This window comes from Salmo salar, chromosome 02 (assembly GCF_965601325.2).
Source record: "Salmo salar chromosome 02, fSalSal1, whole genome shotgun sequence".
Classification (NCBI taxonomy): domain Eukaryota; kingdom Metazoa; phylum Chordata; class Actinopteri; order Salmoniformes; family Salmonidae; genus Salmo; species Salmo salar.
The window spans coordinates 80,666,678-80,691,546 of NC_138292.1; the positions used below are offsets into that span (position 1 = coordinate 80,666,678).

The following is a 24,869-nucleotide window of genomic DNA, read 5'->3' on the forward strand; positions in this document are numbered from 1 at the left end:
TGATGCACGAATCACGATTACGCGCTTTCTAGCTTGAATGTACAGTATGGATTTATTAGTCGTGCGGTGTGCATAACTGAACACGTTATAATGAGTGTCCCCCCCATTTTGAACAGTCACCCCATGCAAAAGCACAAAACTCTGCCATGAAAGACGGACTGAAATGAAGATCCACATTTTTTAGATAGGTGACAAATAATGGTAGTATAGCAATCTTATCGGGATTAATGTGTGTTTATGTAAAAAATTACACATATGACTATTGTTATCTAACTGAAGCTAGAATTACACCTTTATTGTCATTATTGATCAATTAACAAATAATTACAAATCTAAGAATTTCTTAAATTTCTGTCCTCACAAAATGTTGATGTAACACTACACACATGCACTTTACCTGTGACGCTTGAACCCTTGGTTATGCTAGGACCCTAGGTTATGCATAATCCTTCTTACTCATAAAGATCTACTCCAACAACACATTGCTGTCACCATTTTTATTAACTCTAGTTGGTGTTCAGCAATAAATTTAAAACATTCCTTGAAATGTACAACATACACTACATGACCAAAATGATGTGAACACATGCTCGTCGAACATCTCACTCCAAAATGTTGGGCATCACCCCCCCCCCCCCCCACAAAAAAAAAACAGGAGCATTGTCATTCTGAAACAGAAAAGGGTCTTCCCCAAACTGTTGCCACAAAGTTGAATCATCTAGAATGTCATTGTACGCTGTCGTGTTAAGAGCCACAGACCATTACTTATCGTGGGCTTGTGTGCGGCTGCTGAGCCATTGAAACCCATTTCATGAAGCTCCCGACGAACAGTTATTGTGCTGATGTTGCCTCCAGAGGCAGTTTGGTACTCGGTAGTGAGTTTTGCAACCAAAGACAGACGATTTTTACGCGCTGCGTGTTTCAGCACTCGCCGGTCCTGTTCTGTGAGCTTGTTGTGGTCTACCACTTCGCGGCTGAGACGTCATTGCTCCGGGATGTTTCCACTTCACAATAACAGCACTTACAGTTGACCGGGGCAGCTCTAGCAGGGCAGAAGTTTGATGAACTGACTTGTTAGAAAAGTGGAATCCTATGACGATGCTACGTTGAAAGTCACTAAGCTCTTCAGTAAGGCCATTTTACTGCCAATGTTTGTCTATGGAGATCACATGGCGGTACACTACATATACAAAGGTATCTAAACGTCAACTCTTAATACAAAAACTCCGGGCTAAAATGTGAACTCAACTTGAACAGGGAGCCGAGCAGCATTATTTAAGTTTGAGACAAATTTACAAAATATAATTATATTCCAAGTTATACATACAGGATACAACAGCATGGCATTTTGAATTTATTATGAACTAGTCATGGTGGTAAGACAAGTCTTTTAAAACCAGAGATCAAGACACATGGACCCAATCCTAAATGCCCCCTAGACCCTATGCCATATGCACATGTGGAGATCGGAGAGGTTTTGTCAAGTGTACGCAATATGGTAATAGCTCTACCACTCAATGATAGGCTAGGTGGAAGTAATACCATATTGCTTACAACCAATTAGATTATCTTACATCTCCACAAGTGCATAGGGTCTAGATGTCAATTTGGGATTGGGCCCTTCTCCAATGGTCCAATGATAGAAAGTCAGCTGTATAGAGTTCTACATTCAGCCGTTTGTCTTTGGTAAACTCAGTCATCTTGTCCCTAGATCTGCCAACATGGAGGGGTTGTCAAGGTGACGGTATTACCACCAGATCGGCGGTCACAAGCCATGATGGCAGTCAAATTCCACGAGACCGTTTAGTCACGGTAATTAGGCTTCTCTGATGCTACTGATTGTCATTAGTAGCCTACCAAACTTGCTAACTGCCTGGTACTCAGCACTGTATTGTCCCTTTAAATCACTCTGACATCAATGCAAGTGTAATGCAAAATCTAACCAAAACACTTCAGTCCATGAGCTCATGTTGGTCAACATTTCTATAGGCCATGTAATTGCGTGAGAAAACCGTTTTGATGGACTATTAAAAAGAGGAGGATCCCATCAGCTTTCTATAGGCTAGGCCTATTATATTTATAAACTTCCCTAATATTAAGCACATTGCTTTCCTTTACAACAGGAGTATAGCCTACCTGGCTGGCATGAAAATGAACCACAGGAAAAGCGTCCTCCATTTCGCTATTTAAGTGCATAGTTGACACATTTTTCCCCCACACCCGTTTCGATACAGGTGCATGATAATTGTCCATTCTAAATCAAAACTAATTTCACACATATATTATTTACTATATGTAAAGACAACATTATATTAAGAATAGTCTGATGGGTGACAATATTAGCCTATCACTTGTGGATTATATATTATCACTTGTGAATGATGCCCAGCTTGTGCAGTAATGCAAGGAATAACTTGTGTTTTTTTGCGCACACCGTATGTAGCCAAGCACATAGGCCTACATGTTTTGATAAGGTTTTTATCACAACTAAAGTCACCAAATAACTCCTTAAAATGAAGCACAGGAAGCGCAGGTAGCTTAGTGGTTAGAGCGTTGGGCCAGTAACCGAAAGGTTGCAAGATCAAATCCCCGAGCTGACAAGGTAAAAATCTGTCATTCTGCCCCTGAACAAGACAGTTAACCCACTGTTCCTAGGCCGTCATTGAAAATAAAAATGTGTTCTTAACTGACTTGTCCCGTTAAATAAAAAATAATAACCATTAATCCGCATTATAACCGGTGTAGAGCCTAACTGGCTGTGCGTGAGTTTCAAGTTTGGGGAAGATCATTTTCACCATAAATATACACCTTTATAATAAACCATTAAATGCACAAATCGCATTTGCCTTCACTTTCAGGAACAGTGTTTTCCTGCTAATTGATTGCATTGATACAGTTCTAATATGAAGAAATAGCCTAATAGTGTATCAACAGTTTAAGCTAAACGTTCTGATCTGTTGCACCAGCCAGATAGCTTTAAAAAAAAAAAAATTGGGGATGAGAGTTGCTGTATTCATTTGGCAACTATCGCATCCCACATACTGTCCTAGAGTATGTTTGGCATATTTATTTCTTGCACAGAAGAAGAACAGTTGACCAATAGCATAGGTCAACTTTTGCACTATGGGGGGATAGTACATTGGCATAAGCTAGTGCTGTTGGTGTTGGTTAGACCGACTCATCTGATTGGCTGACGAAAAGTAAAATGTGGACAGTTCTAACATTATCAATATGCGCCTCGGAATTGGACGCGCACAGTTACGCCCCCGATGTGTCTGTCTTCATTCACTTTTAGCCTACTTCTTAGCTGAAATGACTTTGAGATGGACCCGATCACGTGACGGGCATTGACTACATCTGAAGGAGCCATGTGAGCGAGAGTAATTATAATTATTATAACACTCACATTGGCCGCAAAAGGCACAGACTTTTTTTATGGGGCATTACAGCCACACAAGGGGGATGCCACCGGGAAATTCGAGGCCTGGTGAGAATATTGTCAAGTGCTTGTCAAATTGTGAATGAGAGACTGATGAAGTGTGTTCAGCTTGTGACTTTTTTCAAATCATCAGAGTCCCATCATGCAGCCTTATAATATATTAAGAATAAGAACATATCTCAACGTTCGTATCACAACGAAAGTCGAATAAATAACTCTGAACGAAGCATAAAGGTAGACCAGTTTCTTTGTTAACCGCTCAACACAGAATAGTGTGCACTTCCTTTGAAATTGTTTGGGGAAAATATCCTTTCTATTTTATTAAGCTATGTTCAATTGTGATATATTAAATTCAATGTTTATACTTTTTTAAATGTATTTTTTATTTAACTAGGCAAGTCAGTTAAGAACAAATTCTTATTTACAATGACGGCCTACCCCGGCCAAACCCTAACCCGGACGACGCTGGGCCAATTGTGCGCCGCCCTATGGGACTCCCAATCAAGGCCAGTTGTGATACAGCCTGGAATCGAACCAGGGTTTGTAGTGATGCCTATAGCACTGAAATGCAGTGCCTTAGACCGCTGCGCCACTAGGGAGCCCAAAGGTCTGCATCAGTGGCTTGTAGGTTAAGCGTGGAAGCCAGGAGATTCTAAACACGTTTATGATAATTAAACGGTCAATTGCCATGAGACCGGCAGTTATTTAATTGGCAGTTACTTGCTTGGCAGTTATTTGCTTGGCAATCACCTGCTGACAAAATGTCATGACCGCAACAGCCCTAGTGAGGGCCGAGCAAGGGCACGTGGTAGGTAGGGGTTTGGGACGTCCTGAATCCCAAATGGCACCCCATTGGGTAGGGGTCAAAAGTAGTGCACAATATAGGGCATAAGGTGATATTTGGGACAGGCTGACTCTAGGGCAGTATTCCAATACTTTAGAAATGCTTCCTTCTGTACATAGCCTGTAGTCTTGTGGTAACACAGCTGGATGCTCTATGTATGCCTCAGCCTCCCCACTGGAGACCAAAGTTCAATCCCTGCATCTACTCTTCACTGTCTTCCCTGCTCATCTGTCTCCCCCTCTACTTCTAACTTGTCTCCATTAAAAACAATTACAACATCAAATATACCCCCCTTTAAAAAAACGAATCCTTCACATCTTGTCTCCTTGAAGTAGTAAACACATCTATAAGGGATTAGACAGGTGTAAACCAAGTTACAATGGTGTCTGATGTGGGTAGGGATAAGGGACATGCCGATTGTGTGGTGGGTAGGGGTAAGGGACATGCCGATGGTGTGGTGGGTAGGGGTAAGGGACATGCCGATGGTGTGATGGGTAGGGGTAAGGGACATGCCGATGGTGTGGTGGGTAGGGGTAAGGGACATGCCGATGGTGTGGTGGGTAGGGGTAAGGGACATGCCGATGGTGTGGTGGGTAGGGGTAAGGGACATGCCGATGGTGTGGTGGGTAGGGGTAAGGGACATGCCGATGGTGTGGTGGGTAGGGGTAAGGGACATGCCGATGGTGTGGTGGGTAGGGGTAAGGGACATGCCGATGGTGTGGTGGGTAGGGGTAAGGGACATGCCGATGGTGTGGTGGGTAGGGGTAAGGGACATGCCGATGGTGTGGTGGGTAGGGGTAAGGGACATGCCGATGGTGTGGTGGGTAGGGGTAAGGGACATGCCGATGGTGTGGTGGGTAGGGGTAAGGGACATGCCGATGGTGTGGTGGGTAGGGGTAAGGGACATGCCGATGGTGTGGTGGGTAGGGGTAAGGGACATGCCGATGGTGTGGTGGGTAGGGGTAAGGGACATGCCGATGGTGTGGTGGGTGAGCTCTTTTCATGTGTCTCTTTAATAATTCCAAGCCTTCCCACAACGAAGGGCGCCTCCCGCTTCGTTCCATTCTTCTTTGCGGTCTGCAGCGTCATCATCGGATTGGCTGGGACTCATGGACTCCGCCTTCAGTCCGATGCTAGGCAACCAATCCCTGTCCTCAACGTTGCAGTCTACATCATCAGCATGAGCCTGGCTGGGACTCACGGGTGCACCACAAGCATCCTCCTCTTTCAGCTGGAGTGACCAAGATGTTCCCTGCTCCTCCAATTTAATTGAATCCACATTCATTTCCTCCCTATTTCCTGTAGGGTCACTCCTCTGTGTGTCGAGCATCTTAACTCTCTCTTCTCCTGGGTGAGTTTTTCTCATGTGTCTCTTTAAGTTTCCAGAATCACTCCAGGCCTTCCCACAACGAGGGCAGACGAACGGTTTCTCCCCCGTATGAGTTCTCAGGTGTCTCTTAAGACAGCCGGCCTTTTTGAATCCCTTACCGCATTTAGTGCACAAGTGTGGTTTGAGAAAAATACTTTCTGACTGGGAAGTAGTCACATCACTCTCCCTCTGCTCTGGTGTGTGCCTCTCTAGATCAGATTTCGCCTCCAGTCTGTTGCTAGGCAACCTAGTTTGTCCCTCGTCACAGTCTTCAGAATAATCATCGGCTTGGTTGGGACTCATTGGTGCACCGCTAGCATCCACCAGTATCCTTCTGATGGCCTCTTTCAGCTGGAGTGACCGAGACATTCCCTGCTCCTCCGATTTAATTGAATCCACATGAATTTCCTCCCTACTTCCTGTAGGGTCACTCCTCTGAGTGTCAAGCCTCTTAACAACCATGTCTTCTCCTGGGTGAGTTTTTCTCATGTGTCTCTTTAAGTTTCCAGAATCACTCCAAGCCCTCCCACAACGAGGGCAAACGAACGGTTTCTCCCCCGTATGAGTTCTCAGGTGTCTCTTAAGACAGCCGGCCTGATGGAAGCCCTTTCCACATTCAGAGCACACATGTGGGTTCTTCAGAGGATCACTTGGTGGGTGTTGTGTTTTTATGTGTGATTCCAGTCTTTCTGCAGTTATGAAACTCTTCTTACATTGACCACAACGGTGAGGGTGATCTGTGTGAAAAACTAGCCGGTGATGTTTAAGGCTTGATTTTACAATGAATTGCTTCCCACAATCCGAGCAGTGGTGAGGTTTCACTGTGTGTTGTTTAACAGTATGCCTTCTCATGTGTCTCTTTAAGTTTCCATAATCACTCCAAGCCTTCCCACAACGAGGGCAGATGAACGGTTTCTCCCCCGTATGAGTTCTCTGGTGTGTCTTAAGACTGCCGGCCTGTGTGAATCTCTTTCCGCATTCAGAGCACATGTATGGTTTCTCTCCAGACAGATACAGCAAGTGTCTTTTCAGATTGGTTGCTGTGGTAAAATTCTTCCCACAGTGATCACAGATATGGGAGCGAGGCCTGTTTCCTGAGAGGGTTTTGTGTTGTTCAGCATTAGATGAGCTGTGGGATTTCTCTCCTGTCTGTGTTGCCTTGTGTATTTTAAGGCCACTCTGCCCAGGTGTCTTCCTGCAGTCGACAAGCCGCACAGACACCCTCTTCAGACCGCACAATAAGGTGCTACCGGGAGAGGCACGACCCGGGGACTCTGGGAGGGTGGAGGAGGGCCAGAGAGGCTTGTCCTGGAAATCAGAAAAATAGACATGAAATCAAAAATCAGGGTGCAGGGATTTTTCTGCCATTGAAGTCCTGGAAAAACACTTTCAGGGTAAAGGACTAAAACCAGATAGAAAGTATGTAGAAAAGATAACAGACCGATACATGTATCAATAATATAATCTGAGAACTAACAATCATCAAAATAAAAACTAGACAGGGAGAATAAACAATGCCAAAAACTATTAATTTAGCAAAATTGATTTAGATTTTTTTTGTTTGCGCAGAATAACACAGCATTAACCACGGCAAAATGCATAGAGTTCAAGGAAATTAGCTTCAAACTGCAAAATCTTCTCTCAGGTCCATGGCAGAATACGTAGAAACGCAAAATAATGTTGCTTTAAAAATGTGTTAAAAATCTCTCTCAGCTCCATGGAGAAATTTGTAGAGTTGCAGAAAATTGGCTTAAAAATGCTAAGAATTCTGTACACTGCCAAGATGGGGGCCTCTAAAATGCTGTCCAAAATTCAACTGAGCCAATGGGCCGACCCCGCCCATTGACACACCCCCATGCCACGCCCACCCCCTAAGCCCATTTTTGATCCAGAAAAACCCTTAGTGTGGGTAACGCTCTCCTACCTGTCAAGGAATTTTGAAGTCTCAAGAGTTTTTCCTCGATTACTCTCATCCTCAATTACTCTGCCTCCTTCTCAAAATGCATTGGAGGACAAAGTCCAAGAGGTGGAGCCTCAGTTATTCTCCTCCCAATGCATTTATAAAAAGGAGGTTGGGGAATCAAGGAAAGACTGTTGAGAAACAAAATACATAATGACTGGAAAGTACTCACGCAACTGTGGCTCTCTTGAGCTGACTCCGCCTCCAGTCCATTGCTAGGCAACCTAGCGCCTCCCGCTTCGTTCCATTCTTCTTTGCGGTCTGCAGAGTCATCGTCGGATTGGATGGGACTAACGGGCTCCGCCTTCAGTCCGATGCTAGGCAACCAATCCTTGTCCTCAACGTTGCAGTCTACATCATCAGCATGAGCCTGGCTGGGACTCACGGGTGCACCACAAGCATCCTCCTCTTTCAGCTGGAGTGACCAAGATGTTCCCTGCTCCTCCAATTTAATTGAATCCTCATTCATTTCCTCCCTATTTCCTGTAGGGTCACTCCTCTGTGTGTTGAGCCTCTTAACTCTCTCTTCTCCTGGGTGAGTTTTTCTCATGTGTCTCTTTAAGTTTCCAGAATCACTCCAAGCCCTCCCACAACGAGGGCAGACGAACGGTTTCTCCCCCGTATGAGTTCTCAGGTGTCTCTTCAGACAGCCGGCCTGATGGAATCCCTTACCGCATGTAGTGCACAAGTGTGGTTTGAGAAAAACACTTTCTGACTGGGAAGTAGTCACACCACTCTCCCTCTGCTCTGGTGTGTGCCTCTCTAGATCAGATTTCGCCTCCAGTCTGTTGCTAGGCAACCTAGCTCCTCCCTCTTCGTTCCATTCTTCGTCACAGTCTACATCATCGGATTGGCTGGGACTCATGAGTGCACTGCTACCCTCCTCCTGTATCCTCCTGATGTCGTCTTTCAGTTGGACTAACCAAGACATTCCCTGCTCCTCTGATATCATTGACTCCGTATTGTCCCACATTTCCTCCATGACTTTACGCCGTAATAAGCGATGATTCATCCCTTTAACTTCAGAGCCATCTATTCCACAACGTTCACACAGGTAACATAAATTGTTCTCAGTTAAATTCCATAAACTCTTTTCGATTTCATCCATCAACATTTCCTTCTCTGAACTCATTTTGTCTCAGCAGAGGTAGAATGTTTCTTGGTTTTAAAAAAATCTATAACAACTGGTTATTGAACGGAGCTGTCGCTAATGTGAGGTGTCTCTCTCCTGTGTATTCACAGGTCTCCTATATCTCCCTTCACACTGGGAGCTTTATTTTTTATTTAACCTTTATTTAACTAGGCAAGTCAGTTAAGAACAAATTGTTATTGATAATGACGGCCTACACCGGTCAAACCCGGGCGACACTGGACCAATTGTGCGCCACCCTATGGGAGTCCCATTCACGGCCGGTTGTGATACAGCCTGGAATAGAACCAGGGTGTCTGTAGTGTTGACCTCTCGCACTGAGATGCAGTGTCTTAGACCGCTGCACCACACAGGAAGCTTCAAGAGGTGCTGTTTTGCCAGTCTCTGGCCAAGACACAAGTTATTCCAGGGTGAGCGTTATCTCAGAAAACCAGATCTTCTTCCTGTCACCAGAACAGTGGAATCTCTTTGTGAGGTCACCTGTGTAAAAATAGGCAGACATGGTGTAAAGGGCAAGTCGGACAGGATCAGTTTTTACCAAACTGCCCCCTGTAATTTATTTGTATTTTTCCTCATTCAAACTTGACCGTTATGATGGAAGCCTGGAGGCTGTTCTTGGCATGCGGATATTTCAACTTGTCTATGGATAGCCTAATATAATATTGACTTGCTTTAAGATCGGAGAAAATCAAAATAATATCAATAAGAACCATGAACTGTATGCAGACATCTATTTAAAACTGTTGTATTTGGCCATTTATCAATTCATTGGCACAATATCATGCACTTTATCTTTTTAAAAGAGAAATAGGCACCAGGAAAGTTTATGACAAAAATATAACTTATCTGTAGGCTCTGTACATAGCGAGCACTGCACAGCCTTGTTCCCATGTTCTTACCCAAACTGCAAGCAGCACCTGTTAAACGCTGTAATACCCTTCAAAACACAATGATGTCGATTCGCTCAGAATAAGTACTATCAGAGGATCTTGGAGTTTGCCAAAAAAAGAACTGTAGGTTTTTCCGGCTAGAATTATTATTCTCCCTCCATGTGAAAATGACTGGACATGGCAGATTCGCACGGGACAAAAATTAGGTTAGTTGAGTTTTGTGATCGTGCGCATAATTACTTTTCCCGATCTCCCCCAGTAAAACGAATCCCGTCCTAAAAGGGACAAAAGCCATTTGTACGGTCAAATATGTAGTGACATTCTATTTCTGTCAAGTCCATCAAATGTTTAAATGTTCTATATTTTACCGTCACTATTTCATGTTTACTTAATATAACAATATAGTAGAACAATATTAGTGGTCTTTATTACCATTTAAATTGAAAGGTTTCCACAATGAGGACTTTTATTTTGAAGGTTACAATTTGGAATTTTGGAAGCTAACTAGCTAGCTAAATAACATAACAGGAACATTAGGTACAACAGCTCATTAATTATATGTAGAGTCCCCTGCCTGTTCTTACCATACAGAAAACAATTGTCATTTTATTTCTGTATCGTCTATGTTTGAGCAGAGATTCACATTAGTTAGCAGGCGCTATTGAGTAGCTAGCTACCCAACTAAAAAAGTAGCGTTCTGAAGAGCAGGTACATAACAGTAACTAAGTTACGCAACCCTAACGACTAGGTAACTACATCGTTTGAACAACCCCGATACATAATGCTTTACTGACCGGCTATATTCCAAAATTGCCCCATTCTTGCTTCAATCAAAGAAGAATGGCGTCCACCATCTTTGGTATTGACACCGTTGTGAAGCGGGCAAGAATAACCAGAGATACCTTTATGGAGATGAGAAACTCCAGTGTAATCGTGTTAACGACCATTGTGTACGTTGCCCGTGCTTCGTCAATGGGCCGCGTGGTGCATTCTGGGGGATTATTGGACAACGCACTCACTCCTTCTGGAGGTGAATGGAAGTCCATTGGGCTCCAGCTCAAAAACCCAACCTTAGCATGAATTACGTGAACAAGAAGTACACCATTCAACATTTTTATCGGGGTGTGAGATAATTCACTTGTTCGCTGTAATATCGTATAGCTTAAAATACATGACATTACGTACTATTGAGGAAAATAGGCAGGTGTCTCGACCCTGACTTTTAATAAGGAATTGCGTGCCGATTCGTTTTTACAACCACGTGACGCAGCATGACAGCGTGAGCACATTGGTCGACGTTCATGGCAGATGTCGAAAAAGTACCCAGTTGTCATACTTCAGTAAAAGTTAAAATATCTGAATAGAAAAGTAGAAGTCACCCAACCCAATAAAATACTACTTGAATAAAAGTCTAAAAGTATTTGGTTTTAAATATACTTAAGTATCAAAAGTAAAAGTATAAATCATTTCAAATTCCTTATATTAAGCAAACCAGAGAGCACAATTGTCTTGTTTTTTAAACGTATGGATAGCCAGGGGTACACTCCAACACTCAGACATCATTTACAAAAGATGCATTTGTGTTTAGTGAGTCTGCCAGATCAGAGGCAGAAGGGATGACCAGGGACTTTCTCTTGATAAGTGCATAAATTGGACAATTTTCCTGAACTGCTAGCATTCAAAATGTAATTGGGTGTCAGGGAAAATGTACGGAGTAAAAAGTACATGATTTTCTTTAGGAATGTAGTGGAGTAAAAATGCAAGTTGTCAAAAATATAAATAGTAAAGTACAGATACCCCAAAAAACGACTTAAGTACTTTACACCACTGCATATTGGTCGACATTTATTTCCAGCTGAGATTCCTATGTTCTCGTTCTCTAATAGCTCTGGAATAACTAAGCACTTCCGTGTCACGAGTTTTGGAATCTTTCAGAATAAGAGTCTTGTCCTGTATACTTTGTAAATTAATCATTTGGGCGAAAATAAATGGAAAATGTGAACAATTGTTGATATTTAAATGGTCAACAATGTTTTTCTTCTGTGTGTACTCTTCTCATTTATTGGACTGTACATAACTGCCTGTACGTTGTGTCGCAGTAAAAGGGGATCCATTCTACCCAGGAGCACTTCTACCAAATCCACAGAGTTTACACCCCGAGGAGCGTTGCTGCTCATTTTGCGGCTCTTAAAGCAGTTGCAGTGAGCGGGTAAAATCACTGGGGCCAGTAAAAAAGCCATATTACAACCTATGTTGTGATAATTGTGTTGATTGCTATATAACCCATTCATTCATACTCCACCGTGATATACAATAAGGCCGAGATGACAAAAAGACAACAGTCACACAGTGGCGAAATATACTGGACAAAAATATAAAAGCAACATGCAACAATTTCAAATATTTTACAGAGTTACAGTTCATATAAGAAAATCAATCAATTGAGCCACATGGTGGTCCCGTGTGGCTCAGTTGGTAGAGCATGGTGTTTGCAATGCCAGGGTTGTGGGTTTGATTCCCACGGGGACCAGTATGGAGAAGAAAAAAAAATGTATGAAATGTATGCATTCACAACTGTAAGTTGCTCTGGATAAGAGTGTCTGCTAAATAACTAAAATGAAATAAATTCATTAGGACCTAATCTGGATTTCTCATAACTGGGCATGGGTGCAGTCATGGGTGGGCCTGGGAGTGTGTATGCCCACCCACTGGGGATCCAGGCCCACCCACTGGACAGCCAATCAAAATGAGTTTTTCCCCACAAAAGGGCTTCATTACAGACAGAAATACTCCTCAGTTTCATCAGGTGGCTGGTCTCAGATAATCCAGCAGGTGAAGGTCCTGGGCTGGCTTGGTTCGACTGGTCTGCGGTTTTGAGGCTGGTTGGACATCACAGGAGGTTGGTGGCACCTGAATTGGGGAGAACGGGCTCGTGGTAATGGCTGGAGCCGTTCCGGACATTATTATGAGCCGTTCTCCCCTCAGCAGCCTCCTGTGTTTGACATACTGCCAAATTCTCTATAACAACATTGGCTGAACACCTTCTTCGCTCACTTTGAGGATAATACAGTGCCACCGACATGGCCCGCTATCAAGGACTGTGTGTTCTCCTTCTCCATGGCCGACGTGAGTAAGACATTTAAGCATGTTAACCCTCACAAGGCTGCCGGCCCAGATGGTATTCCTAGCCGCGTCCTCAGAGCAGGCGCAGACCAGCTGGCTGGTGTGTTCACAGATATATTCAATCTCTCCCTATCCCAGTCTGTTGTCCATGCTTCAAGATGGCCACCATTGTCCCTGTACCTAAGAAAGCAAAGGTAATTGAACTTAATGACTATCGCCCATTAGTACTCACCTCTGTCATCATGAAGTGCTTTGAGAGACTCGTCAAGGATTATATCACCTCCACCCTACCTGCCACCCTAGACCCACTTCAATTTGCTTACTGCCCCAATAGATCCACAGACTGACTATGCAATCGCCACCGCACTGCACACTGCCCTGTCCCATCTGAACTAGAGGCATACCTATGTAAGAATGCTGTTCATTGACTATAGCTCAGCATTCAACACCATAGTACCCTCCAAGCTCATCATCAAGCTCAAGGTCCTGGGTCTGAACCCCGCCCTATGCAACTGGGTCCTGGACTTCCTGACGGGTTGCCCCGAGGTGGTGAAGGTAGGAAACAACATCTCCACTTTGCTGATCCTCAACACTGGGGCCCCACAAGGTTGTGTGCTCAGCCCCCTACTGTACTTCCTGTTCACCCATGACTGCGTGGCCAAGCACGTCTCCAACTCAATCATCAGGTTTGTAGACGGCACAACAGTAGTAGGCTTGATTACCAACAACGATGAGACAGCCTTTCAGGGAGGAGGTGAGGGCTCTGGGAGTGTGGTGCCAGGAAAATAACCTCTCACTCAACATCAACAAAACTAAGGAGAGGATCGTGGACTTCAGGAAACAGCAGAGGGAGCACCCCCCATCCACATTGATGGGACCGCAGTGGAGAATGTGTAAAGCTTCAAGTTCCTCGGCCTTCACATCACGGACAAACTGAAGCAGTCCACCCACACAGACAGTGTGGTGAAGAAGGCGCAACAGCGCCGTTCAACCTCAGGAGGCTAAAGAAATTTGGCTTAACACCGAAAACCCTCACAAACTTTTACAGATGCACAATTGAGAGAATACTGTCGGGCTGTATCACCGCCTGGTACAGCAACTGCATCGCCCACAAGCGCAAAGCTCTCCAGAGGGTGGTGCGGTCTGCCCAACGCATCACCGGTGACAAACTACCTGCCCTCCAGGACATCTTACGCAACCCTGCACATTAGAGGCTGCTGCCCTATATACACAGACTTGGAATCTCTGGCCACTTTAATAATGGAACACTAGTCACTTTAATAATGTTTAAATGATGCTTTACTCATCTCATATGTATGTACTGTATTATATTCTACTGTATTTTAGTCTATGCCACTCCGACATTGCTCGATCAAATATTTATATATTTCTTAATTCCATTCTTCTACTTTTAAATGTGTTTGTATTGTTGTGAATTGTTAGATATTACTGTACTGTTGGAGCTAGGAACACAAGCATTTTGCTACACCCGCAATAACATTGCTAAATATGTGTACGTGACCAATAAAATTTGATTTGAAAACTGTTATCTCCGAAAAGATAGAATTTGTAGATAATTGGCCCTCTTTCTGGGACCAAGCCTGGCCTGCTGAGGAGTGACGGACTCCATCCTAGCTGGAGGGGTGCTCTCATCTTATCAATCAACATAGACAGGGCTCTAACTCGTCTAACTCCACACTGAGATAGGGTGCAGGCCAGGCAGCAGGCTGTTAGCCACCCTGCCAGCTTAGTGGAGTCTGCCACTAGCATAGTCAGTGTAGTCAGCTCAGCTATCCCCATTGACACTGTGTCTGTGCCTCGATCTAGGTTGGGCAAAACTAAACATGGCGTTCGCCTTAGCAATCTCACTGAAATAAAGACCTCCATTCCTGTCAGCAGTGATGAATTCATGAACTTCATTGACGAAAAGATCATGATCATTAGAAAGCAAATTACGGACTCCTCTTTGAATATCTCGGAAGCTCAGTTGTCCTGAGTCTGCACAAAACTGCCAGGAACTAGAATCAATGGAGACACTCAAGTTTTTGAATCCTATATCTCTTGACACATTCATGAAAATAGGCATGGCCTCTAAACCTTCAAGCTGCATTCTGGACCCTATTCCAACTAAACTACTGAAAGAGCTGCTTCCTGTGCTTGGCCCTCCTATGTTGAACATAATAAACGGCTCCCTATCCACCGGATGTGTACCAAACTCACTAAAAAAGGCAGTAATAAAGCCTCTCTAGAAAAAGCCAAACCTTGACCCAGAAAATGTTTTTTTAAAAACTATTGGTCAATATATTTAATCTCCCATTTCTCTCAACATGTTTTGAAAAAGCTGTTGCACAGCAACTCACTGCCTTCCTGAAGACAACTAATGTATATGAAACGCTTCAGTCTGGTTTTAGACCTCATCATAGCATTGAGACTGCAGACGTGAAGGTGGTAAATTACCTTTTAATGGCGTCAGACCAAGGCTCTGCATCTGTCCTCGTGCTCCTAGACCTTAGAGCTGCTTTTGACACCATCGATCACCACATTCTTTTGGGATGATTGGAAGCCTTAATTCGTCGACTCTGTCAAGTTCTTGCCTGGTTTAGATATTATCTGTCGGAAAGATATCAGTTTGTCTCTGTGGATGGTTTGTCCTCTGACAAATCAATTGTAAGTTTCGGTGTTCCTCAAGGTTCCGTTTTAGGACCACTATTGTTTTCACTATATATTCTACCTCTTGGTGATGTCACTCAGAAACATAATGTTAACTTTCACTGCTATGCGGATGACACACAGCTGTACATTTCGATGAAACATGGTGAAGTCCCCAGTGGCCTACCCTAGAAGCCTGTGTTTCAGACATAAGGAAGTGGATGGTGGCACATTTTTCACTTTTAAACTTGGACAAAACAGAGATGATAATGCTAAGTCCCAAGAAACAAAGCAAAATGGAGTGCCTGGACACAGACCTTAGCCGTGGTATTTTGGCCAAAAACCTCAAACCCCTGAGGACCCTTATTGCTATTATATACTGGTTACCAATGTAATTTGAGCAGTAAAAATAAATGTTTTTTCATACCCGTGGTATACGGTCTATTATGAACTGGGTGGTTCGAGCCCTGAATGCTGATTGGCTGATAGCTGTGGTATATCAGACCGTATACCACGGGTAAGGGCTGTGTCCAGGCACTCCACGTTGCTTCGTGTATAAGAACAGCCCTTAGCCGTGGTATATTGGCCATATACCACACCTCCTCTGGCCTTATTGCTTAATTATAACGTTTTTACATCAGCAGATGTCAAAAAGTGCTATACAGAAACCCAGCCTAAAACCCCAGACAGCAAGCAATGTAGATGTAGAAGCACGGTGGCTAGGAAAAACTCCAGAGAAAAGATAGAACCTCGGAAGAAACCTAGAGAGGAACCAGGCTCTGAGGGGTGGCCAGTCCTCTTCTGGCTGTTCTGGGTGGCGATTATAACAGTACATGGCCATTAAGGCCAGATTGTTCTCCAAGATGTTGAAACAGCCCTTAGCCGTGGTATATTGGCCATATACCACACCTCCTTTGGCCTTATTGCTTAAATATACCACAGCTGTCAGCCAATCAGCATTCAGGGCTCGAACCACCAAGTTTATAATTACATTTGATTGATTGTCAGAAAAACGTGTCTGTTTTGGGTCTGCTTGTGTTGATGTCCTGCAGTAGCTAGCTTGCTAAATCATCCCATTCCTAAGCCATGGATGGAGATGGGGATTTGGACTTCTGGTTTTGACATAATTATCTGTACAGGCCAAAGACTATGACGGTGATTTCTGATCTAACCATAAATGCATATATTGTTCCACTGGCCTGAGATGATTGAAGTTACAATATGTAGCCTAGATGTAGCCTAGTAGGCTCACATTAGCTAGCTAGCTAACTTAGCTGGTTCATTGTTGCCCATGCCAGATTAGCTAGCTAGTTAGCTAATTTAGCTGGTTCATTGTTTCCCATGCCAGATTAGCTAGCTAGCTAACTTATCTGGTTCACTGTTGCCCATGCCAGATTGGCTAGCTAGCTAACTTAGCTGGTTCATTGTTGCCCATGCCTGGAAGTTAGGCTTGCAAGTGTTTTAGCAAGGTAGCCTATGAGAACAAAAACTAAAAGTGTACTGTATAACAGAGCCATAGACCGTTTAGCCAACAGGAAAGAGATGAGGATGGCATTGGCGTTCAACTAGTCTACAAGTAGGGTGAGGCAACATTGTTTTTTTTTTTTACTTGTGCACACACACACGTGATGTTCTTCTAACCTTGTGGGGACCTAACATTAATTTCCAATCAAAATCCTATTTTCCCTAAACCTAACCCTTACCGTAACCCTAACCCTAACCCTTACCATAACCCTAAACCTAACCCTTACCATAACCTTAACCTTAACCCTGGCCTTAACCCTAATCCTAATCCTAACCTTAACCCTAACTCTAACCTTAACCCTAACCCTTTCCATAACCCTAAACCTTACCGTAACCCTAACCTTAACCCTAACTTTAACCCTAACCCATAACCCTTACCATAACCCTAACCTTAACCCTAACCCTTACCATAACCCTAACCCTTACCATAACCCATAACCCTAAACCTTACCGTAACCTTAAACCTAACCCATAACCCTTACTGTAACCCTAACCCATAACCCTAACCCTTACTGTAACCCTAACCCTTACCCTAAACCTAACCTCTAAGCTTAAAATAGCCTTTGTCCTCATGAGTGAGAGTTTTCCTTGTTTTACAATTGGGGACTTTTGGTAATTTAGGTCCCCACAAGGATAGAAGAACAAATACACACACACACACACACACACACACACACACACACACACACACACACACACACACACACACACACACACACACACACACACACACACACACCAGTACCATGGACAGCCGCATGATGTTTAACAGGAAAGGGGGATAGCTAGTCAGTTGTACAACTGAATGCCTTCAACTGAAAGGTGTCTTGAGCATTTAACCCAACCCCTCTGAATCAGATGATTGGACTAAAATGTTTTTGGTATCATTAAGGTAATTTTCACTGTATTAAACTAAGCATATGTAGCACAGTTGATTTGATGATGTTTAAATGTTTAAGTTGAAATGGTGCTGGAAAAGCAGAGGCAGTGCTCCTGTTGTCTTTGTTCTGACTTGCAGTAACTTCGTGGTTCTCAATCAGTAATTGTTTAGTAAACTGTTGAAAACATGAATTTGCTTGACCATGCTGTGGGTCATGTTGACCTAACTGTTGGTTACATGCAGTATGTGCTTGACCATGCTGTGGGTCATGTTGACCTAACTGTTGGTTACATGCAGTATGTGCTTGACCATGCTGTGGGTCATGTTGACCTAACTGTTTGTACCATGCAGTATGTGCTTGACCATGCTGTGGGTCATGTTGACCTAACTGTTTGTACCATGCAGTATGTGCTTGACCATGCTGTAGGTCATGTTGACCTAACTGTTGGTTACATACAGTATCTGCTTTGTGGCCTTCACCGGACAGATGTTGCTCTCCTGTTTTGTGATGACACAAACACGTGTGTCATTTATACTTAACAAAAATATAAATGCAACATGTTAATGTTTTTGGTATTGTTAAGTTTGTTTTCACTGTATTAAACATGAGCTAAAAAATAAAAGATACCAGAAATGTTGAATATGCACAAAAAGCATATTTCTCTCAAATTTTGTGCACAAATTTGTTTATATCTCTGTTAGTGAGCATATGTCGTTTGCCAAGATAATCCATCCACCTGACAGGTGTGGCATATCAAGAAACTGATTAAACAGCATGATCATTACACAGGTGCACCTTGTGCTGGGGACAATAAAAGGCCACTCTAAAATGTGCAGTTTGTTCGCACAACACAATGCCACATATGTCTCAAGTTTTAAGGGAGCGTGCAATTGGCGTGCTGACAGCAGGAATGTCCACCAGAGCTGTTGCAAGACAATTTAATGTTAATTTCTCTACCATAAACTATGCCATATACAAAAAATATTCAACAATATCTATATTCAAGTCAAAAACAGCAGTAGCAACAATATTGCAGAACATAATAAACCATCTTGATTGGAGCCAGTCAAACTACTTTATTCTCAGACCAGTGATTCACAATATGGGCAAGAGCAACAGCTCCCCCTGGTGGCCAGATACAGACATTGAAGAAGTTCCCATTTCAAATCAAATCCAATTTTATTGGTCACATACACGTGTTTAGCAGATATTATTGCCGGTGTAGTGAAATGCTTGTGCTTCAAGCTCCGACAGCGCAGTAATATCTAACAAGTAATATCTAACAGTTTAACAACATATACCCCAAATACACATAAATCTATGTAAGGAATGGATTAAGAATATATATATATATATATATACATACATACATATATGTCAGAGCGGCATTGGACTAAGATACAGTGGCATAGTATAGAGTACAGTTTACACATATGACATGAGTAATGCAAGATACAGACACATTAGTGGCTAGTGTTTCATGTCCTTACAGTGGCCAGGTATTCCTAATCTATGTCTATAGGCAGCAGCCTCTGATGTGCTAGTGATGGCTGTTTAGCAGTCTGGTGGCCTTGAGATAGACTGAAAAACAGCTTCTCTCGGTCCCAGCTTTGATGCACCTGTACTGACCTCGCCTTCTGGATGATAGCGGGGTGAACAGGCAGTGGCTCGGGTGGTTGATGTCCTTGATCTTTTTGACCATCCTATGGCATCGGGTGCTGTAGGTGTCCAGGAGGGCAGGAAGTTTTAACAAGTTTTAATGACTCCAACCTAAGTGTATGTAAACTTCTGACTTCAACTGTATGTATTTATGTAAAAAAATAGTGTAATGTGTCTATATCTCTGTAATTATATATGATTATTTATAACTATTTCACTGTATCACAATTCCAGTAGGTCAGAAGTTTACATACACTAAGTTGACTGTGCGTTTAAACAGCTTGGAAAATTCCAGAATATTATGTCACGGCTTTAGAAGCTTCCGATAGGCTAATTGACATCATTTGAGTCAATTGGAGGTGTACCTGTGGATGTATTTCAAGGCCTACCTTCAAACTCAGTGACTCTTTGCTTGACATCATGGGAAAATCAAAAGAACTCAGACAAGACTTCAGAAAAAAAAAATTGTAGACCTCCACAAGTCTGGTTCATCCTTGGGAGCAAACAATATTACAAACAATAGTACGCAAGTATAAACACCATGGGACCACACAGCCGTCATACCGCTCAGGAAGGAGACGCGTTCTGTCTCCTAGAGATGAACGTACTTGTGTGAAAAGTGCAAAACAATCCCAGAACAGCAGCAAAGGACCTTGTGAAGATGCTGGAGGAAACGTGTACAAAAGTATCTATATCCAGAGTAAAACGAGTCCTATATCGACATAACCTGAAAGGCTACTCAGCAAGGAAGAAGCCACTGCTCCAAAACCGCCATAAAAAAGCCTGACTACGGTTTGCAACTGCACACAGGGACAAAGATCGTACTTTTTGGAGAAATGTCCTCTGGTCTGATGAAACAAAAATAGACCTGTTTGGCCAAAATGACCATCGTTATGTTTGGAGGAAAAAGGGGGAGGCTTGCAAGCCAAAGAACACCATCCCAACCGTGAAGCACGGGGGTAGCAGCATCATGTTGTGGGGGGGCTTTGCTGCAGGAGGGACTGGTGCACTTCACAAAATAGATGGCATCATGAGGCAGGAAAATGTGGATATATTGAAGCAACATCAAGACAGTCAGGAAGTTAAAGCTTGGTTGCAAATGGGTCTTCCAAATGGGCAATGACCCCAAGCATACTTCCAAAGTTGTGGCAAAATGGCTTAAGGACAACAAAGTTATGGTATTGGAGTGGCCATCAAAGCCCTGACCTCAATCCAATAGAAAATTTGTGGGCAGAACTGAAAAAGTGTGTGCGAGCAAGGAGGCCTACAAACCTGACTTAGTTACACCAGCTCTGTCAGGAGGAATGGGCCAAAATACACCCAACTTATTGTGGGAAGATTGTGGAAGGCTACCCAAAATGTTTGACCCAAGTTAAACAATTTAAAGGCAATGCTACCAAATACTAATTGAGTGCATGTAAACTTCTGACCCACTGGGAATGTGATGAATGAAATAAAAGCTGAAATAAATCCTTCTCTACTATTATTCTGACATTTCACATTCTTAAAATAAAGTGGTGATCCTAACTGACCTAAGACAAGGACTTTTTACTAGAATTAAATGTCAGGAATTGTGAAAAACTGAGTTTAAATGTATTTGGCTAAGGTTTATGTAAACTTCCGACTTCAACTCTGTCACGGGTGTAGACCAAAACGCAGCGGGAAAATGTACTCATCTTTTTATTTAGTGAAGGAAAACAAACAACGTATACAAAAAAACAAACGAACTGGAAAGTCTCATCAGGCATACAGCAAAACAAGAAACAATCTCCCACAATTCCCAAAACAAAACACTCCTAAATATAGGACCTTCAATCAGAGGCAACAATAGACAGCTGCCTCTAATTGAAGGCCCCAATCCCCATTACCAAAACATAGAAATACAAATGCCGGATACACCTTACAAAAAACCCAACAAAAATAAACCCCTAAACTAAAGGGAGGGAAGGTGGATGCCGTCACCAACGGCTCCTGTGCTACAACCCCCCTCCCCAAACCTCCTACAGTGGAGGAGGCACTGTCGTCGGAAGCTCGGGACTGGGCTGATGCACTGAAAGCCTGATGCGTAGGGCTGGTAGTGGAGGTACCAGACTGGGGACACGCACCACAGGGCTAGTGCGGGGAGCAGGAACAGGACAAGTTGGACTGGGCTGACGCACTGGAAGCCTGGTGCTGGTTTAGGAGACTCCAGACTATGGATACGCACCTCAGGGTCAGCACGAGAAGCAGGAACTGGATACACCGGGACATGGGTAAGTACTGGAGGTCTGGAGCGCACCTCTTCCACAACCCGTCCTGGCTGGATGGAAATAGCAGCCCTGCACAAGCGGAGTACTGGTACAGGGCGAACTGGGCTGTGCAGAGGCCTGATGGTTGCCGTGCGTAGAGCAGGCGTAGGGTAGCCTGGGCCTAGGAGGCGCACTGGTGGCCAGATGCACTGTGCAGGCAGCCTCCCCCCAGGCTGGATGCCTACTCTAGCACGGCACTTGCGAGGGGCTGGGATCGCTCGCACCGAACTGTGCGTGCGCCTGGGCGAGATCGTGCGCACTTCCGCATACTCCGGCGCTCTCCCCTCCAGTTGCTTCCCATAATAAGCATGGGTAGTTGGCTTAGGGCTCACCCTTGGCCCAGCCAAACTACCCGTGTGCCCCCCCCAATTTTTTTTTTTATTGGGGGTGCCTCTCATGCTTCCCCATCGGCGCGTACAAATCTTCATACCGGCGCCGCTCCGCCTTGGCTGCCTCTATCTCCTCCGGTGGGCGACGATATTCCCCAGCCTGGTGCCATGGTCCAGCCCCGTCCAGAATTTCCTCCCATGTCCATGATTCCACTGGGCTCTGTTGCTGCTCCCTTCTCCGCTGCTTGGTCCGTGTTTGGTGGGAGATTCTGTCACGGGTGTCATAGGGTTTAGACCAAGACGCAGCGGGAAAATGTATACTCATCTTCTTTTATTTAGGACAAAGAAGGAAAACCAAAACGTATACAAGAACACAACGACGATTAACAGTCCTGTAAGGCATGAAGCTATACACGGAAACAAAATCCCATGCCAAACACGTACCTATTTATAGGACCTTCAATCAGAGGCAACGATAGACAGCTGCCTCCAACTGAAGGCCCCAACACCAATTAACTAAACATAGAAATACAAACGCCTAGACAGAACATAGAAATAAACTAACATAGAACAATAACCAAAACCCTGGACTGATAAATCAAATACCCATCTACATACATAACCAACCCGAACCATATAAGCCAAATACCCCCTCTACATGAACACATACACAAACACACCCTGAACCACATAAAACAAATACCCCCTGCCACGTCCTGACCAAACTATAAGAACAAATAACCCCTTTACTGGTCAGGACGTGACAGTATGTAAAAAATAGTGTAATGTGTCTACATGTAGCCGGTGTGAAATGGCTAGCTAGTTAGCGGGGTGTGTGCTAATAGCGTTTCAATAGCGTCATTCGCTCTGAGAACTTAAAATAGTTGTTTCCCTTGCTCTGTAAGGGCTGTGGCTTTTGTGGAGCGATAGGTAACGATGCTTCGAGGGTGTCAGTTGTTGATGTGTGCAGAGGGTCCCTGGTTCAAGCCCAGGTAGGGGCGAGGAGAGGGACGGAAGCAAAACTGTTACATTGGTGCCATGACCTGGATCACTGGTTTGTTTTATTGGTTGTGTGGCGCATTGGCACCGAAACCTGTTGGTGGAAAATCTGTTATACCCTGATGAAGACAGCTTGTCTGTCCAAACGTTGGTTATACAATTATTGCATCTGAGCTCCTAGAGTGTAAGGATCTCCTTTTCTTTTTCAAGGTGGAAAATCTGTTGCATATATTTTATATAATTAGAAATATTGCATAAAAATGTTGAAAATCAAATTTCCCCCTGGCTGATCAGCCGGATCCGACCGTAGTGTAATGCAGGGAGAGTGAACTTGTCTGTGATGGTCGGTGAACCCGCAACCTTCTGGCCTGTAGCCCTGCGTGGCGTCGACTGTGCCACAAAAAGCATCCTGAAGTGGCAAAGTCGACATCATATTCATAAACACAGGGTCACTACAGTTGTTATTTGTGGTCGTAAACATTATTTTGTGTTAATTCTATGAGGGGGGTGTTCAATTTATTTTACAGTACAAGGGGAGGGTCATGTGAAAATATTTGTAACTTTGGGGAGGGGGGTGATTTCTTTTTATGACACCTTGAGTTGGACCCCCCCCCCCCCCCCCCCCCAGGAAATTTCGATCTGTCCCTAATATGGCAACAATTTGCTAGCTAGCCAACCAACAACCATAATGATTTGAGAGACAAAAAATGCTCATTGTGCAAATGTATTTATGTTTTCAATAAATATTTGGAGACTAAATATAGTTGACATGTTGCCAACAGTCTAAGCCAACACCGCATGTGTCGGTTTTGTTGCTAAACAACCAATCTGTCTATTTAGGCAAGTCAGAAACATGTTCAGGTCTTGTGTTGAAGCAACATTTTAATTATCAATGGAAATACTCCAAAAGAAGCAAAGTACTAAACAGTATAAAGACATTTTCCTGTCAAAATGTAACAAGTACTTTTTGGTGTTTGCGACGTTCAACATATAGAAGACCAGCAAGGGGACTCTAAGCATCACATTCCCTCACTGTCAGCATTCCTAGAAATGGAACAGGGAGGACACTTGAATCAGATTGGTGACATTTGACCTGGTCAAAACAGTTGAGTTTTGTCCCAATTAACTTTCAAAACCTAGCCTGGTGGAACCAGCCTGACCGCTGCGTTTACCATTCCTATTCCTGACAGAGACAGGCTGAATTTGTGCCTCCGGATGTTTCTTCATACTGCTCAACTGGGCAAAAGCTTTATCGCACATGCAGCACTGGAACGGTTTCTCTCCTGTGTGGGTCCGCCGGTGGGTTCTTCAGGACATTCCCGTCGGCAAACCTCCTCCCGAAGTCAGGGCATTGGTACGGCTTCTCTCGTGTGGATTCGCATGTGGCCATTGCAGTGGCTATTACTTCTGAATCTCTTGTCACAGTAAGTACAGCCGTAAGGATTCTCACCCGCATGAATCCGGAGATGAAGTTTTAAACTTCCTGTCAGAGAGAAACTCTTCCCACACTGAGGGCAAAGGTAAGGCCTCTCTCCAGTGTGTATCCTCTGATGAACCAGTAAGTTACTTTTAATGGACTAGGTTTTGCCGCATCGGGAGCAGTGGACCCAAATTGTAGGCGGCTTATGGTACAGAAATCAACATAACATTCTCTGGCAACAGTTCTGGTGGTCTTTCCTGCTGTCAGCATGCCAATTGCACGCTCCCTCAAAACTTGAGACAACTTTGATGTTTTGGAGCTGGACTTTTATTGTCCCCAGCACAG

At 43.8% G+C, this 24,869-nt stretch overlaps 1 protein-coding gene across 1 annotated transcript; it reads right to left on the minus strand.

Annotated features, from left to right (window-relative positions):
* Positions 1 to 1,341: 1,341 nt before the first annotated feature.
* LOC106593569 (uncharacterized) lies at positions 1,342 to 10,651 on the minus strand. The gene is made up of 3 exons (XM_014184922.3): positions 10,447 to 10,651; positions 7,785 to 9,242; positions 1,342 to 6,960 (listed from the first exon to the last, which is right to left on the minus strand). The coding sequence occupies exons 2-3, from the start codon at positions 8,742 to 8,744 to the stop codon at positions 5,296 to 5,298; spliced, it is 2,625 nt and encodes an 874-aa protein (XP_014040397.2). The 5' UTR covers positions 8,745 to 9,242; positions 10,447 to 10,651; the 3' UTR covers positions 1,342 to 5,295.
* Between the last annotated feature and the right edge of the window lie 14,218 nt (positions 10,652 to 24,869).